Raw genomic sequence first — 12,873 nt, forward strand, 5'->3', positions numbered from 1 at the left:
GACGATGTCCTGGGGTGAGGCCATGGTCGAGAAGGTGAAGAGAGGGTAGTTGGATTAAAGCAGGTAGTTCTCGGCAGTGTAAACGTGGCCTCTTATTGTGAGTTGTCTCTAGTGAATCGAAGCTTTTGTCCAGGAGCGAGATACTGCCAGTTCACAAGCTTGGATGTGATGGTCCAGCAAACATGTGGTGATGCGTTAAGCGCATGTGCCGCCAAAGGGCATCCATGGCTTGAACTACCTACTGTGGGTCCAGCGAACGCGCCGCGAAGCTGATAAGATAACGCGCTTGTATGCTGTGCTGTTTCGAAGAATACAAGACGAGATGTAAGCTATGAAGTTGTCATCAGAATATCAAGATAGCAAAGTGCTGAATAGCCATTGTGTTTCTATTGTATTCATTTATGCAACCGACCGCAGTTAAAGGTTATGGAAATAAACGGCCAGCTGATTGCTGAATCTGAGCAGCTGGTGAGAGGCGCCGCTTAAACATCGGCTACGGCAGTGTAAGGCGGCTCGCGATTTCCCAAGCCACCTCAACTTAAGCTTTCAACGTCAACCAACCGTGTCACCCATCAACCAACTCCTCCTCCTTCGTCTTCCGCGCCTCAATCTTCCTCTCAGCATCGCATATCATCATCTCAAACCGGATCTTCCAATCTCAATTAATCTCTTCCGGCGCATTACCTGAGCAAACCTCACTCTCCATACCGCCACACGACAAGGGACTGAGATCTACGCAACTCGGCCTCACTGAGAGAACCTCAGCACGAGCTACATCGAGCCTCACCTCACGCGGGACGGACACCTGCTATGAGACTGGACGCCGCTTCCAGCGAACACCAACACTCATAATCATCCACATCAGCATCATTCATCTCTCGGCGCCGTCTCTCTCATCACCATGTCTAATCAAGCGCCGGCTCCAGGACCAGGCGCGGCTGGCTCTTATGCAGGGCAGCCAGCAACATCACCAGCCGGCCCGCCTGCTGCCGCCACGACTGCAACGACCGCCACTGGGGGGGCCATGTCGAATCAGAATCTCAATCAAATTGTACGTCTTGAATCTCCAGCTCGTTCACTCGCTTCCGTTGTGGTGGGCGCACATCGCTCTACTATCCCTGGCAGCCAGCCTAGCTCTCCTCCCTTGCTGCAGTACTCCAACATCTTGCGACAACTAGAAAATGCCACAACATGTTACAGAAGCAGCGGCATAATCATGTACCCTAATTGCTGTTCACGGCGCTTGTTCTCAATTATGTTTCATACCAAAGTTCCCTCCAATTCCCATGTCCCCCGTCTCTCATTGCCCACCCAATATTTCTTCACAAATACAATATCGAGCCGCTAGTCATGGATGCCATGTCGGTTCTTCAGGATGCCCTTAGCTAACACTTGACCAACCACTAGGTGACAGATTACCTGCTCAAGAGAGGGTTCAACAGGACAGAAGAGGTGTTCCGCCAGGAGTCGAAACATCTCGGCACTGATGGCAAGCCAGTCCAGCAACTAGCCATCCTGGGTCCAAAAAAGTATGCAAGAGCATTCCGACTTTTGAAAGACTGGGTCGAGAACAATCTCGAGATTTACAAGGTTTGTGATCCTTTCGTGCTGCCCGCCGTGCTCATGCTGAACAAGGTTGTGTGTTAGTTTGAGCTCTCGAAGCTTCTCTGGCCGATATTTGTCTACTCCTTCATCGAGCTGGTCGGAAATGGATATACGGAGGAGGGCAAATCGTTTCTTAAAGAGATCGGCCAGAATTTCCAGGCGACTCATGCAGACGATCTGAAGACGTTTTCATTAATCACGCTCCCGCAACATGTCAACGAAAACTCAGTGACCAAGTTGTACAAGGAGAACAAATATCGCATCCCCCTGAACCAACACGCCACTGGCGATCTCTTCAACTTCCTCGAGCGCGAGTCTGACCAAGGCGGATCTGTCATCCGACAGCTGCTCGTCACATATTGCCAGATCGACTCCACTGCCCGCGGGCCTATCACGCCCTTTAGCTTTGAAGCTGTCTTCAGGAGGAGTAAGAATCTGGAACTGGAGGAGGTGGACGCAAAGGAAGGTATTCCGGGTGTCAACATCGGCCTGTCTAATAAGGACATTCTGGACCCAGCTGCGCCTCTCAACCTTGGCCCTTTGCCTATGGACCCCGATCTTCGCGATGATCTTCGAGCCGAAATCGAAGACGAGGAAAGGCGGAACCCCCCCAGCGGCCCCAGCCTAATAGAGGAACTTGATCAAAAGATCAAGAGAGAAGAGAGCGCAGACGCCCCGAGCCGATCCGATCTACCATTGCCGCCATCACGCCCACGAGACATCATGCTCGAAATGCAAAAGCTGCGGGAAAATAGGGACAGGTTCAAGATCGAGGGTCGGACAGGTGGTGTGGGCGTGCCCGTGAGCGCTTGCATGTTCACCTTTCACAACACACTCGGAAGGTGAGTAACCTTGCACCTGTTGTCCACTTGTAAGAAGACGACTGACCTTGGGAATAGTGTGTCCTGCTTGGAGTTCTCCGACGATGGACAGCTCGCTGCCGTGGGCACAACTGAGTCCTACATCCGCGTCTGGTCTCTGGATGGCTCTGCGCTCCCGAGTTCAAACGCTCACGAGAAGGGCGCCAAGTTCAACAGTCGGAAATTGATTGGACATTTTGGGCCCGTATACGACATTTCGTTTTCCGACTCAGCCTCAGGACCTCCGCAGAAACTGTTTGGTGACGAGGGCCGGCAGAACCCGGCGATCGATGGGCGGCCGAAGCTGCTACTGTCATGTTCGGCGGATGGACAGATCCGGCTCTGGTCACTCGAGTCTTGGACATGTCTATGCGTGTACAAGTCGCACGATGGACCTGTCTACAGGGCCCAGTGGAGTCCCCACGGGCATTACTTCTTGAGTGGCGGCTACGACAAGGTTGTTCGGGTGTGGATGCAGGACCATGCCTCGCCTCAACGGCTGCTTGTTGGGCACGACACATCCATCTCGGCTATTGCATGGCATCCTAACGGCATGTACGTCTTTTCGGCGTCTGATGAGACGGACAAGACAGTCCGCATGTGGTCAGTGGTGACGGGAGCGTGCGTTCGAGTGTTCACAGGCCATACCGATCACATCAGCGCACTGCGATGCGCGCCGAACGGCAAGATCCTAGCCAGCGCCGACATTGCCGGCAACATCTTCTTCTGGGATCTCGTTAAGGGGACTCGCATCAAGCGCTCTCGCGGCCACGGCAAGGGGGGCATCTGGTCGCTCAGCTTCAGCGTCGAGTCCAACATACTAGCCTCCGGAGGCCAAGATGGCACGGTCCGGTTGTGGGATGTCGAGTCACCGGCGGACCCTCATAAAGCCGCTCAGCAGAACGGTCTCGAGGCTGCGGCTGCCGGCACTGACTTGGCCATAGCCGGCGCCAACGGAGAATCATCAAGGTTGAACACAGCTTCGGGGCAGCCGACCAGCACGGGGACAACCACGGGTACCAAGAAGAAGAGCAAAGAGGTGATGATTACTCCCGACCAAATCTCTTGCTTTCCCACAAAGAAGACGCCTGTGATCAATGTCAAGTTCACTCGGATGAACCTCGTCATGGCCGGCGGATGCTACGACCCCGAGCGATGAGGATACGGTAGTTCTGAGGAAGGATTTGTTGGTCTTGAGTGGCGACTTGCTTGAGTTTTGGCCACCGCGAAGCTGGCGGGGGTTTGCAGTTGAAAACCATGTGTGCTTCTGAGATACCAATGAAGATTGAGGTGATGGAGAGCACATCGAGGAAGGTAGTCAGGGGCAGCATGACACGAAGGGATACGGGACCGGTATAAACATATAGGTAATTCTTTAACTAAGGTACATCCGCTTGGAATAACGGACAGCGTCTAGAGCAGCAACCACCTGATGACTATTCAGTGAAGCACAGTTTCTGTTGAGTGCGCTGTTGAGTGTGTGTCAAGATGCCGTATTGAGTCATTGTGTCTGCAGCAAGTTACTGGACACCAGATGTGTCGTTTCACATTTGTTGGGTAACTGAGCGTCAAGATCAATCTCCATTCTAGATTTCCTCGTTCTTCTTCAATTGATTCACTTTGGTTGCGTTGATTCTCCTCTGTTACCATCACCGAGGCTGGAAGAACCAAGTGGGGTGTGTCATTCGCTGGCAGCCTCGCCGGTACAGGTACGCAACCGCTGACGTTGAGCAGCTACCAAAGCGGGTACCGGTGTCCTCTGCCCGCCGCAGCTCGATGCACTTGCGCACTTGCCCAGCAGCCACGAGCCTCTCTTCCCGTTCCGCCTCGCAATTCAAACCACCTCCCATCATCTCCCGCCCCTCACCAAAACCGCCCGCCTCTCGTGGACGAATCGCCGCCTCGCCCCAAATGGACGTCGAAGAGTCGCCATGGGCTGATTCCAGCCAGACCCCCCCTGAGCCGGTCGCCGAGAGCGAGCCCGCCGCTTCCCCGCCGACGACATCACAGGCCTCGACGACGACAACGACGACGACAACCTCCTCGTCAGCGCCTCGCCCGTCCCGCGCCCCCCGCCGCATCGTGGCCCAACCTACGAAGCTCGAGGCCGTCGACGATCCGCTGGGCCCGCTGAGCTCCGGGCCGGGCCTCGATGCCGCGGCCGACAGCCCGCCGGTGCCGCCGCAGAAGGAGCAGATGGTGATTCGGACGACGATGGCGCCGCAGCAGCAGCAGGCGAGACGGTCTCTCGATCCGCATCTTGTCGACGACGATGACGGCCTGGACAGCCCCCGAGGCCCGCGGATGCCGCCGCCTGTGGATGCTGCGCGGCCTAGCAGTGTGAAGAGCAGCACGCAGCCCAGCGTCAGCGTCGAGGAGGCGTCCAAGCCGACCTTTTACATTACCGTTGGCGACCCCGTCAAGATTGGTGATCTCACGAGCTCGCACATTGTCTACTCCGTGCGGACCAAGGTTAGTGCACTTTCGTGGCCGAGAAGCACAAGCTTTCCTTTGCTAACAGAAGCTTCGATTTCCGGTAGACCACATCCAGAGCCTACAAGCAGCCCGAATTCGAGGTCAAGCGTCGGTACCGAGACTTCCTCTGGCTCTACAACACCCTGCATGGCAACAATCCCGGATACGTGGTGCCGCCGCCGCCCGAGAAACAGGCTGTCGGCCGCTTCGACAGCAACTTTGTGGAGAGCCGGAGAGCTGCGCTGGAGAAGATGCTCAACAAGATTGCCGCCCACCCCGTCCTCCAGCATGACGCCGATCTCAAGCTGTTCCTCGAGAGCGAGGCCTTCAACGTCGACATCAAGCACAAGGAGAGGCGGGATCTGCTGCCCTCGGAGAGCAAGGGAGTGTTGGGATCTCTGGGCATCAATGTCGGCGGAGGCAGCAAGTTTGTGGAGCAGGACGACTGGTTCCACGATCGCAAGGTGTACCTTGACGCCTTGGAGAACCAGCTCAAGGGGCTCCTCAAGGCGATGGAGACCATGGTTAGCCAGCGCAAGATGATGGCCGAGGCCGCGGCTGACTTTTCGGCCTCTCTCCACGCGCTGTCCACTGTCGAGCTGTCGCCGTCACTATCCGGTCCCCTCGATGCGCTGTCCGATCTCCAGCTCACCATCCGCGATGTGTACGAACGCCAGGCCCAGCAGGATGTCCTCACTTTCGGCATCATCATTGACGAGTACATTCGCCTCATCGGCTCGATTAAGCAGGCGTTTAGCCAGCGCCAAAAGGGCTTCTACGCCTGGCACCAGGCCGAGTCGGAGCTCCAGAAGAAGAAGGCGACGCAGGACAAGCTGCTCCGTCAGGGGAAGAGCCAGCAGGACCGGCTGAACCAGATGAATGCTGAGGTGCAGGAGGCGGAGAGAAAGGTACACCAGGCCCGGCTCCTGTTTGAGGACATGGGCCGCTCGATGAGGGCCGAGCTGGACCGATTCGAGAAGGAGAAGGTGGAGGACTTTAAAAGTGGCGTTGAGACGTTTCTCGAGGGTGCTGTCGAGGCTCAGAAGGAGGTAAGGTCACACAAGTCACTGCAAGAAGCCAGGACGATGCTAACACTCTTGTGACAGCTGATTGAGAAGTGGGAGACGTTCTTGATGCAGCTGGATGCCCAGGACGACGAGTCTGCTTTTTACCGACCGCCTGTTTACCAGCCGAAGCCTCCTGGCAACACCGTCGTTGATCGCGCTAGGGCAAGGATAGATGAGGATTCAGACTAAGAAGCGCGCATCTATGACTACCTTACTCTCTTTCCATCTGCTCTCGGCGAACGGGTTCAGGAGGGGAAAGGTCTGGGGGGGCGCTTTACTGTGTGTCACTATTCGTACTTTGACTCAAAACACTCGTAGAAGCATTCTTTTTTGTTATATCATACAGGCCGCCGGGCTTAAAGTGCTGTACATACTGAACAGATCGATCCTCTAATCCATGCGTTCGTGCTCTGCCCACACGTTCCTATTATACCTCTTTCATCTTGGGAGCATATACAGCCACCTCGCCATGTGCCACTCGTACCAGTCATATCCCTCATATCATACAATCGCAAATCAGTCGACTATTTTCTCCGTGTAGGCGCCTTCTTCGGACCAGAGTCCTTTAGGGCGCCCGTATCCTGCGGCTTAAACTCCGCCAACAGATCCTCAAAGTTCAATCCCGCATCCTCCTGCGCAGCAGCAGCCGCCTTCTCCTCCGCAGCGGCAGCCTCGCCCTCAGCCTGCGCCTCGCCCTCTACCGGGGCCGCAGCAGCAGCAGCAGGCGCATCAAACACGCGTCCGAAGCGCTCTCTGAAAGCCGCCAGCTTACCGGCCTCGTCGAGCTCGACGTTGCGCAGGCTCTTTTCGCTGGGCTGCCAGAGGAGGGTGTTGCGGGTGTCCTTTGCGGCGCGGTAGAGCGGCAGCGGGGAGGTGGTGCGGGCGGTGTAGGTCGAGCCGTCGGAGAGCTGGACGAGCTGGGTGAATGTGTAGGGGCGGCGGGGGCGGGGGATGAATGTCGCGTGGCGGACGGGCGAAGAGAGGCTGTTTCGCAGGAAGGAGGGTGAGGCTGAGGCTGAGGATGTGGAGGTCGTTGGGCGGAGGGGGGTTGTGAGGAGGGTTGTGGTTGTTGTTGTTGAGAATTTCGCCATGTTGGCGGTTGTTTTGGTCGTGGACTCGCTGATTTAGTTGTCTGATTGCTGAAGTAAGAGGGGTGGTGAGATGGTTTGCTTCAATTGACCGGCTTCGAGGGAGAGATGTTGCTCTGGTGGTGTGGCATGGTTTGGCGATGGCCAAGACGCTTTTCGTTGGTGTTGTCGCAAAATTTCCCGGCCCGCTGGGTTGGGAGTGGCAGCACGGGCTTATCGATAAGGACATTTGCCGTCGCAATACTCTCGACTATCGGACTTGGACCAACATCGCCAGCAAGCTGCCTCTTTTGCGGCCATTGTCGACTTTTTTTTTGTCCATCTTTACTTCCGTTGGGCTTATTGTCTGGGTCTTTGCTGAGGATCTGTTGGAAGAAAAGGCCGTATGGGACTTGATGAGGGCTGCTAGGGCGGCGCGACAGGTGTCGCGGCTTGGGTGCTGCGGCGCGAGGCGGCGGAATGCGGGCTGTGGGCTGGGAGATGCTTGGACGGTGCAGAAGAGGGCACTTTGGGGGCTGAGGCTGTTGAGGGGCGTTCACGATGTCGTTGGGCATGCGCTGACTATGGGGGAGACTGCGGCTGGTGTGCGGCCACGGGGAAGTGCCAGCACAGCTTCACGAGATGCTCCATGTAAGTGTACTTGACGCAGCCTTGCCGGATGATTTTTTTTTTCTTCTTCTCTGGCTAACAACTAGAAGCAATAGAGTCGAACGCGACGAGCTTGCAAGAGCCCAAGTCGATCCAGAGCCATGCTTCATGGCATACTTCATCGCCCTTACCGCCGACAGCAGATCCCACCTCGCCGGCCGGTCTCTCAGAACAGATACGCTCCATCATGCGCCTGCTGCCGCACTCCGTCGTAGTCTGCACCTCAACGCACGACCGAGCACCACGAGCAATGACCATGTCGTCATTCACATCCCTCACACTCTCCCCAACGCCGCTGATATCCTTCAACATAGCGACACCAAGCCGAACCCTCGACGCAATCACCCAGAGCGGCCACTTCAACATTCACATCATGTCGGGAGACGAGCTGGGCGTGCAGGTAGCCGACAGATTCACGAGGGGCAACACGGACGATGTTTTTGAGGGGCTGGACTACGATGCGGGCGGCGAGACTGGGAGTGCGCCGCCGCTGTTGAGGGGGGACGGGGTCATGTATGCGCTGAGGTGCAGGCTGTTGCGCGATGAGCCGACGGGGGGCGTGATGAGGGTGAGGGATCACGTTATCGTTGTGGGAGAGGTGGTGGAGATGATTCCGGGGAGCTGTGGCAAGGAGTTTGGGCTGGCGTATGCGGATAGGAAGTACCGGCAGGTTGGGAGGGTGATTGCTCGGGACTGACTGGTGAGATGAGAAGGTCCCTCTGGATCATCATCACGGAACTGAGGCGTGGACAAGGGGAACATGTGAGGAACTGCATAGAAGCGGATGGATGGATAGAATTGTACGATAATGGGATACATGCGGGGGGGGCGATGCAAGGCGTCGGATGTATCAAGAGCTTACGAAGGGGGCCTTTTCTTTGTCTTTGGGTGTTATATAGAGGTATCACAAGGGGAGGGGGGGTTTAGATTGCATGCAAGGGGCCACAGCGGCTGCCTTTGTGGCCGAGGCAGACGGGCGCTAATAAGTGGTGAGCCTTGGATCGACCGATAGAGAGAAGCAGCTTCAGCTTTGAAGCAGGAATGCCTGGGTTGACCAGCTTCAGCTCCCTTCTGTTGCCTTCGACGTCGCCGCAAGGTGGGATGTTTTAGTTTTAGTCCAGGGCGATAAGATACCCATCAATCGCTGAAGGCTAGCGAGATTCGGTGGCTCTGCCCCTGGTCGAGGCCGCTGTAGTCGGATCCAGAGGGAGGGGCGGGTAGCAAGATGGGGCGCTGCAGTCGGGTGCCTTTTTTTTTTTCTTCCTTTGATTTTTTTGGGGTTGGGTTTTCCCCCTCATCGTCAGCCTCGTTGGAGGGGCCCGAGAGGTACCTTAGGCTGGAGGGGGGGTGTGGAAGTTTCTAGCAGGAGAGAGGCGGGAAGACGGAAATGGGTGAGACATGGGGTGACTGACTGATGGGGGCGGTTGAAAGAAGATTCGTGAAAGGCAGCGTCTTTGTGGTCTTTTGGGTTTGCTGGGGCTTCTTTGTGGTTAGTATTGCTTGTTTGTTTGTACCTCGAGAGATGCAGATTTGATGGTTGTTGAATGTTACAGTGGTAATAGATGGCAAGTACATAGCACTGAATGTAAGGTAGCTATAGGGGCAGTAGCCGGTATCAACAGCCTCATCTTCCAGTAATAAGGTAGTAAGCCTAGAGAGCATCACCACTGGAGAGCGTCAATACAGAAGCACATGTCCAGTCACAACCACACTACACGCCTAAGTGATTCGCCTCTCCTCACTAAAAAAGCGGGCTTGTGCCGCCTGAAAAAAGAAGCAATAGGTAATAGAATCTCAACTGGATGGCATTTGATGCAAATTGCCAGAGAAACGGCATCAGTTAGTTGCTCAAGAGGCGCGGGCAGATGCTAGAAGGCTCCAGGCTGGCGCGGCGGCCAATCAGACGCTCGGGCGCCTTTGCTGGTGGACGGGCAGCGGCCATAGAATCCCATGGAATCTCTCGCAACTTCCGCAGCTCTCAAGTCGCAGCCTTTTTTAGACGGGCCTCTCGTCCCTTCCTCTCTTCTTTCCCTTCCTTCTCTCTCTCCTTCTTCATCCGCATCATTCTCTTCTCACAAGGTATTTCTCTTCGCGCGTTTTCTTCCTTTTTTTCTCCTTCAACCACCAAACACTCTCCCAAACAATCTCCTTCACACAAACACATAACAAAATAATACCCCGTGATCGAGAAATCAACACCCCTCTTTTCCCTTTCCTAGCAAAAGGTCAGCCATCTTATCATCCCACTTTCCCTTTCTAGCACCGTGCTTTCTTGCCCGTTATCACCCCGCCATTGCCTGCCCTTCTGGAGGGGGGGACGATCCCAGATCTCGGCAGCCTTGCCGTGAGCTTGATTGGAGAGCTTCTGCTACTTCTTGGACGGTCCCTTGCAAAAACGCCTGCGTGCGTTTGCAGGATCGTGAAGAGAAGGAGGAAGAACTCGCCAAGCACTGCGATCTTCTTTCCCCCCAGCTTCCCATGTACCACTTCCTTTTATTCCCCCTCTCACCATCACTACCAGCATACGCTCCCAGTCAACTCGAAGAACATCCAGCTAACCCTCCACAGTCACAGATTTCCGTTGATACCCGCAACCATGGCCGAAACTTTCGAGTTCCAGGCTGAGATCTCTCAGCTTCTCTCCCTCATCATCAACACCGTCTACTCCAACAAGGAAATCTTCCTGCGAGAACTTGTCTCCAACGCCTCCGATGCCTTGGACAAGATCCGCTACAAGGCGCTGTCCGACCCCAGCCAGCTCGACACTGGCAAGGACCTGCGCATCGACATCATCCCCAACAAGGAGGCCAAGACCCTGACCATCCGGGATACCGGTATTGGTATGACCAAGGCTGTAAGTTGACCCAAGAAGTCTAGAGCTTTGTGTGCTTTGCGAGCTCCGTACTAACAATTGCCAGGACCTTGTCAACAACCTGGGTACCATTGCCCGCTCCGGAACCAAGCAGTTCATGGAGGCCCTGACTGCCGGTGCCGACGTGTCCATGATTGGTCAGTTTGGTGTTGGTTTCTACTCTGCCTACCTGGTCGCCGACCGCGTCAGCGTCATCTCCAAGCACAACGATGACGAGCAGTACATCTGGGAATCCAGCGCCGGTGGCACCTTCAACATCACCCTCGACACCGAGGGCGAGCGTCTCGGTCGTGGTACCGCCATCGTCCTCCACCTCAAGGACGAGCAGGCCGACTACCTGAACGAGAGCCGCATCAAGGAGGTCATCAAGAAGCACTCCGAGTTCATCAGCTACCCCATCTACCTCCACGTCAAGAAGGAGGTCGAGAAGGAGGTTCCCGATGAGGAGGCTGCTGAGGAGGAGAAGCCCGCCGAGGAGGGCGAGGACAAGAAGCCCAAGGTCGAGGAGGTCGACGACGACGAGGAGGACAAGGAGAAGAAGAAGAAGACCAAGAAGGTCAAGGAGACCACCATCGAGGAGGAGGAGCTCAACAAGCAGAAGCCCATCTGGACTCGCAACCCCCAGGACATCACCCAGGAGGAGTACGCCGCCTTCTACAAGTCCCTGTCCAACGACTGGGAGGACCACCTGGGTGTCAAGCACTTCTCCGTCGAGGGTCAGCTCGAGTTCCGCGCCATCCTCTTCGTCCCCAAGCGTGCTCCCTTTGACCTGTTCGAGACCAAGAAGACCAAGAACAACATCAAGCTCTACGTCCGCCGCGTCTTCATCACCGACGACGCCACCGACCTCATCCCCGAGTGGCTCAGCTTCGTCAAGGGTGTTGTCGACTCTGAGGATCTGCCCCTCAACCTGTCTCGTGAGACTCTTCAGCAGAACAAGATCATGAAGGTCATCAAGAAGAACATTGTCAAGAAGTCCCTGGAGCTCTTCCAGGAGATTGCCGAGGACAAGGAGCAGTTCGACAAGTTCTACAGCGCCTTCTCCAAGAACATCAAGCTCGGTATCCACGAGGACTCCCAGAACCGCGCCACCCTGGCCAAGCTCCTGCGCTTCAACTCGACCAAGTCTGGCGATGAGATGACCTCTCTGACCGACTACGTCACTCGCATGCCCGAGCACCAGAAGAACATCTACTACATCACTGGCGAGTCCCTCAAGGCCGTCCAGAAGTCTCCCTTCCTGGACGCTCTCAAGGCCAAGGGCTTCGAGGTCCTCTTCCTCGTCGACCCCATTGACGAGTACGCCATGACCCAGCTCAAGGAGTTCGAGGACAAGAAGCTGGTCGACATCACCAAGGACTTCGAGCTCGAGGAGACCGAGGAGGAGAAGAAGGCCCGCGAGCAGGAGGAGAAGGAGTACGAGACCCTGGCCAAGGCCCTCAAGAACGTGCTCGGCGACAAGGTTGAGAAGGTCGTTGTCAGCGACAAGCTCGGCCTCTCCCCTTGCGCCATCCGTACCGGCCAGTTCGGCTGGTCCGCCAACATGGAGCGTATCATGAAGGCCCAGGCCCTCCGTGACACCTCCATGAGCAGCTACATGTCCTCCAAGAAGACCTTTGAGATCTCCCCCAAGTCCCCCATCATCCAGGAGCTCAAGAAGAAGGTCGAGGCCGACGGCGAGAACGACCGCACTGTCAAGTCCATTGTCCAGCTGCTGTTCGAGACCTCGCTGCTCGTCTCGGGCTTCACTATCGAGGAGCCCGCCGGCTTCGCCGAGCGCATCCACAAGCTCGTCCAGCTCGGCCTCAACATTGAGGAGGACGACTCGGCCCCCGCCGAGGGTGCCGCCGCTCCCGCCGACGCCCCTGCCGTCGAGACGGGCGACAGCGCCATGGAGGAGGTTGACTAAGCATGTGCATCCAGGATCGGGCTATTGGGCAAAAAGTTTGATTTTACACGATGGAGTTGAACGGTTTTAGAGCATTGGTCTGGACGTGGTTTGTTTTATTTTGCTTTTGCATTTCAGTTAGTCCCAGGTTAGGGCAGATGCTGCTTTTACTCGTTGATGCCCTTGATATCCCCTCTGTAGAGGCGAGGGAGAGTAATTTAGCCAGTCTATGAGCAATGAATAAACGGAATGGACATATTCTGTGCAGCAACATGATATTGTATGTGACTGTGATTTACTTGTCAAGGTACAAGTAAAATGATGTTCTAGCATTTATACCTACAGACAATTACAGACTTGAGGCATTCTG

The 12,873-nt window shown here is 55.7% G+C and overlaps 5 protein-coding genes across 5 annotated transcripts; 4 read left to right on the forward strand and 1 right to left on the reverse strand.

Annotated features, from left to right (window-relative positions):
* Window positions 1-901: 901 nt before the first annotated feature.
* TRIREDRAFT_66405 (uncharacterized protein) lies at window positions 902-3,624 on the forward strand (the record flags this gene model as incomplete). Its single annotated transcript, XM_006967566.1, has 5 exons — window positions 902-1,051; window positions 1,408-1,590; window positions 1,648-2,447; window positions 2,505-3,370; window positions 3,446-3,624. 5 exons carry the CDS (start codon window positions 902-904, stop codon window positions 3,622-3,624), a joined length of 2,178 nt encoding a protein of 725 aa, XP_006967628.1.
* Window positions 3,625-4,345: 721 nt separating this feature from the next.
* Window positions 4,346-6,302, forward strand: TRIREDRAFT_123111 (vacuolar sorting protein). Its single transcript, XM_006967567.1, has 3 exons — window positions 4,346-4,937; window positions 5,006-5,989; window positions 6,047-6,302. Exons 1-3 carry the CDS (start codon window positions 4,377-4,379, stop codon window positions 6,194-6,196), a joined length of 1,695 nt encoding a protein of 564 aa, XP_006967629.1. The 5' UTR covers window positions 4,346-4,376; the 3' UTR covers window positions 6,197-6,302.
* Window positions 6,303-6,517: 215 nt separating this feature from the next.
* Window positions 6,518-7,098, reverse strand: TRIREDRAFT_123113 (uncharacterized protein; the record flags this gene model as incomplete). The annotated part of the gene is made up of 1 exon (XM_006967638.1): window positions 6,518-7,098. The coding sequence occupies one exon, from the start codon at window positions 7,096-7,098 to the stop codon at window positions 6,532-6,534; it is 567 nt and encodes a 188-aa protein (XP_006967700.1). The 3' UTR covers window positions 6,518-6,531.
* A 309-nt stretch (window positions 7,099-7,407) lies between these two features.
* TRIREDRAFT_80365 (uncharacterized protein) lies at window positions 7,408-8,440 on the forward strand (the record flags this gene model as incomplete). Its single annotated transcript, XM_006967568.1, has 2 exons — window positions 7,408-7,723; window positions 7,794-8,440. The coding sequence occupies exons 1-2, from the start codon at window positions 7,717-7,719 to the stop codon at window positions 8,438-8,440; spliced, it is 654 nt and encodes a 217-aa protein (XP_006967630.1). The 5' UTR covers window positions 7,408-7,716.
* A 1,374-nt stretch (window positions 8,441-9,814) lies between these two features.
* Window positions 9,815-12,760, forward strand: TRIREDRAFT_123114 (uncharacterized protein). The gene is made up of 4 exons (XM_006967569.1): window positions 9,815-9,968; window positions 10,312-10,597; window positions 10,662-11,036; window positions 11,076-12,760. Exons 2-4 carry the CDS (start codon window positions 10,340-10,342, stop codon window positions 12,522-12,524), a joined length of 2,082 nt encoding a protein of 693 aa, XP_006967631.1. The 5' UTR covers window positions 9,815-9,968; window positions 10,312-10,339; the 3' UTR covers window positions 12,525-12,760.
* Window positions 12,761-12,873: the final 113 nt, after the last annotated feature.

This window comes from Trichoderma reesei (assembly GCF_000167675.1).
Source record: "Trichoderma reesei QM6a unplaced genomic scaffold TRIREscaffold_18, whole genome shotgun sequence".
Taxonomy (NCBI): Eukaryota; Fungi; Ascomycota; class Sordariomycetes; order Hypocreales; family Hypocreaceae; genus Trichoderma; species Trichoderma reesei.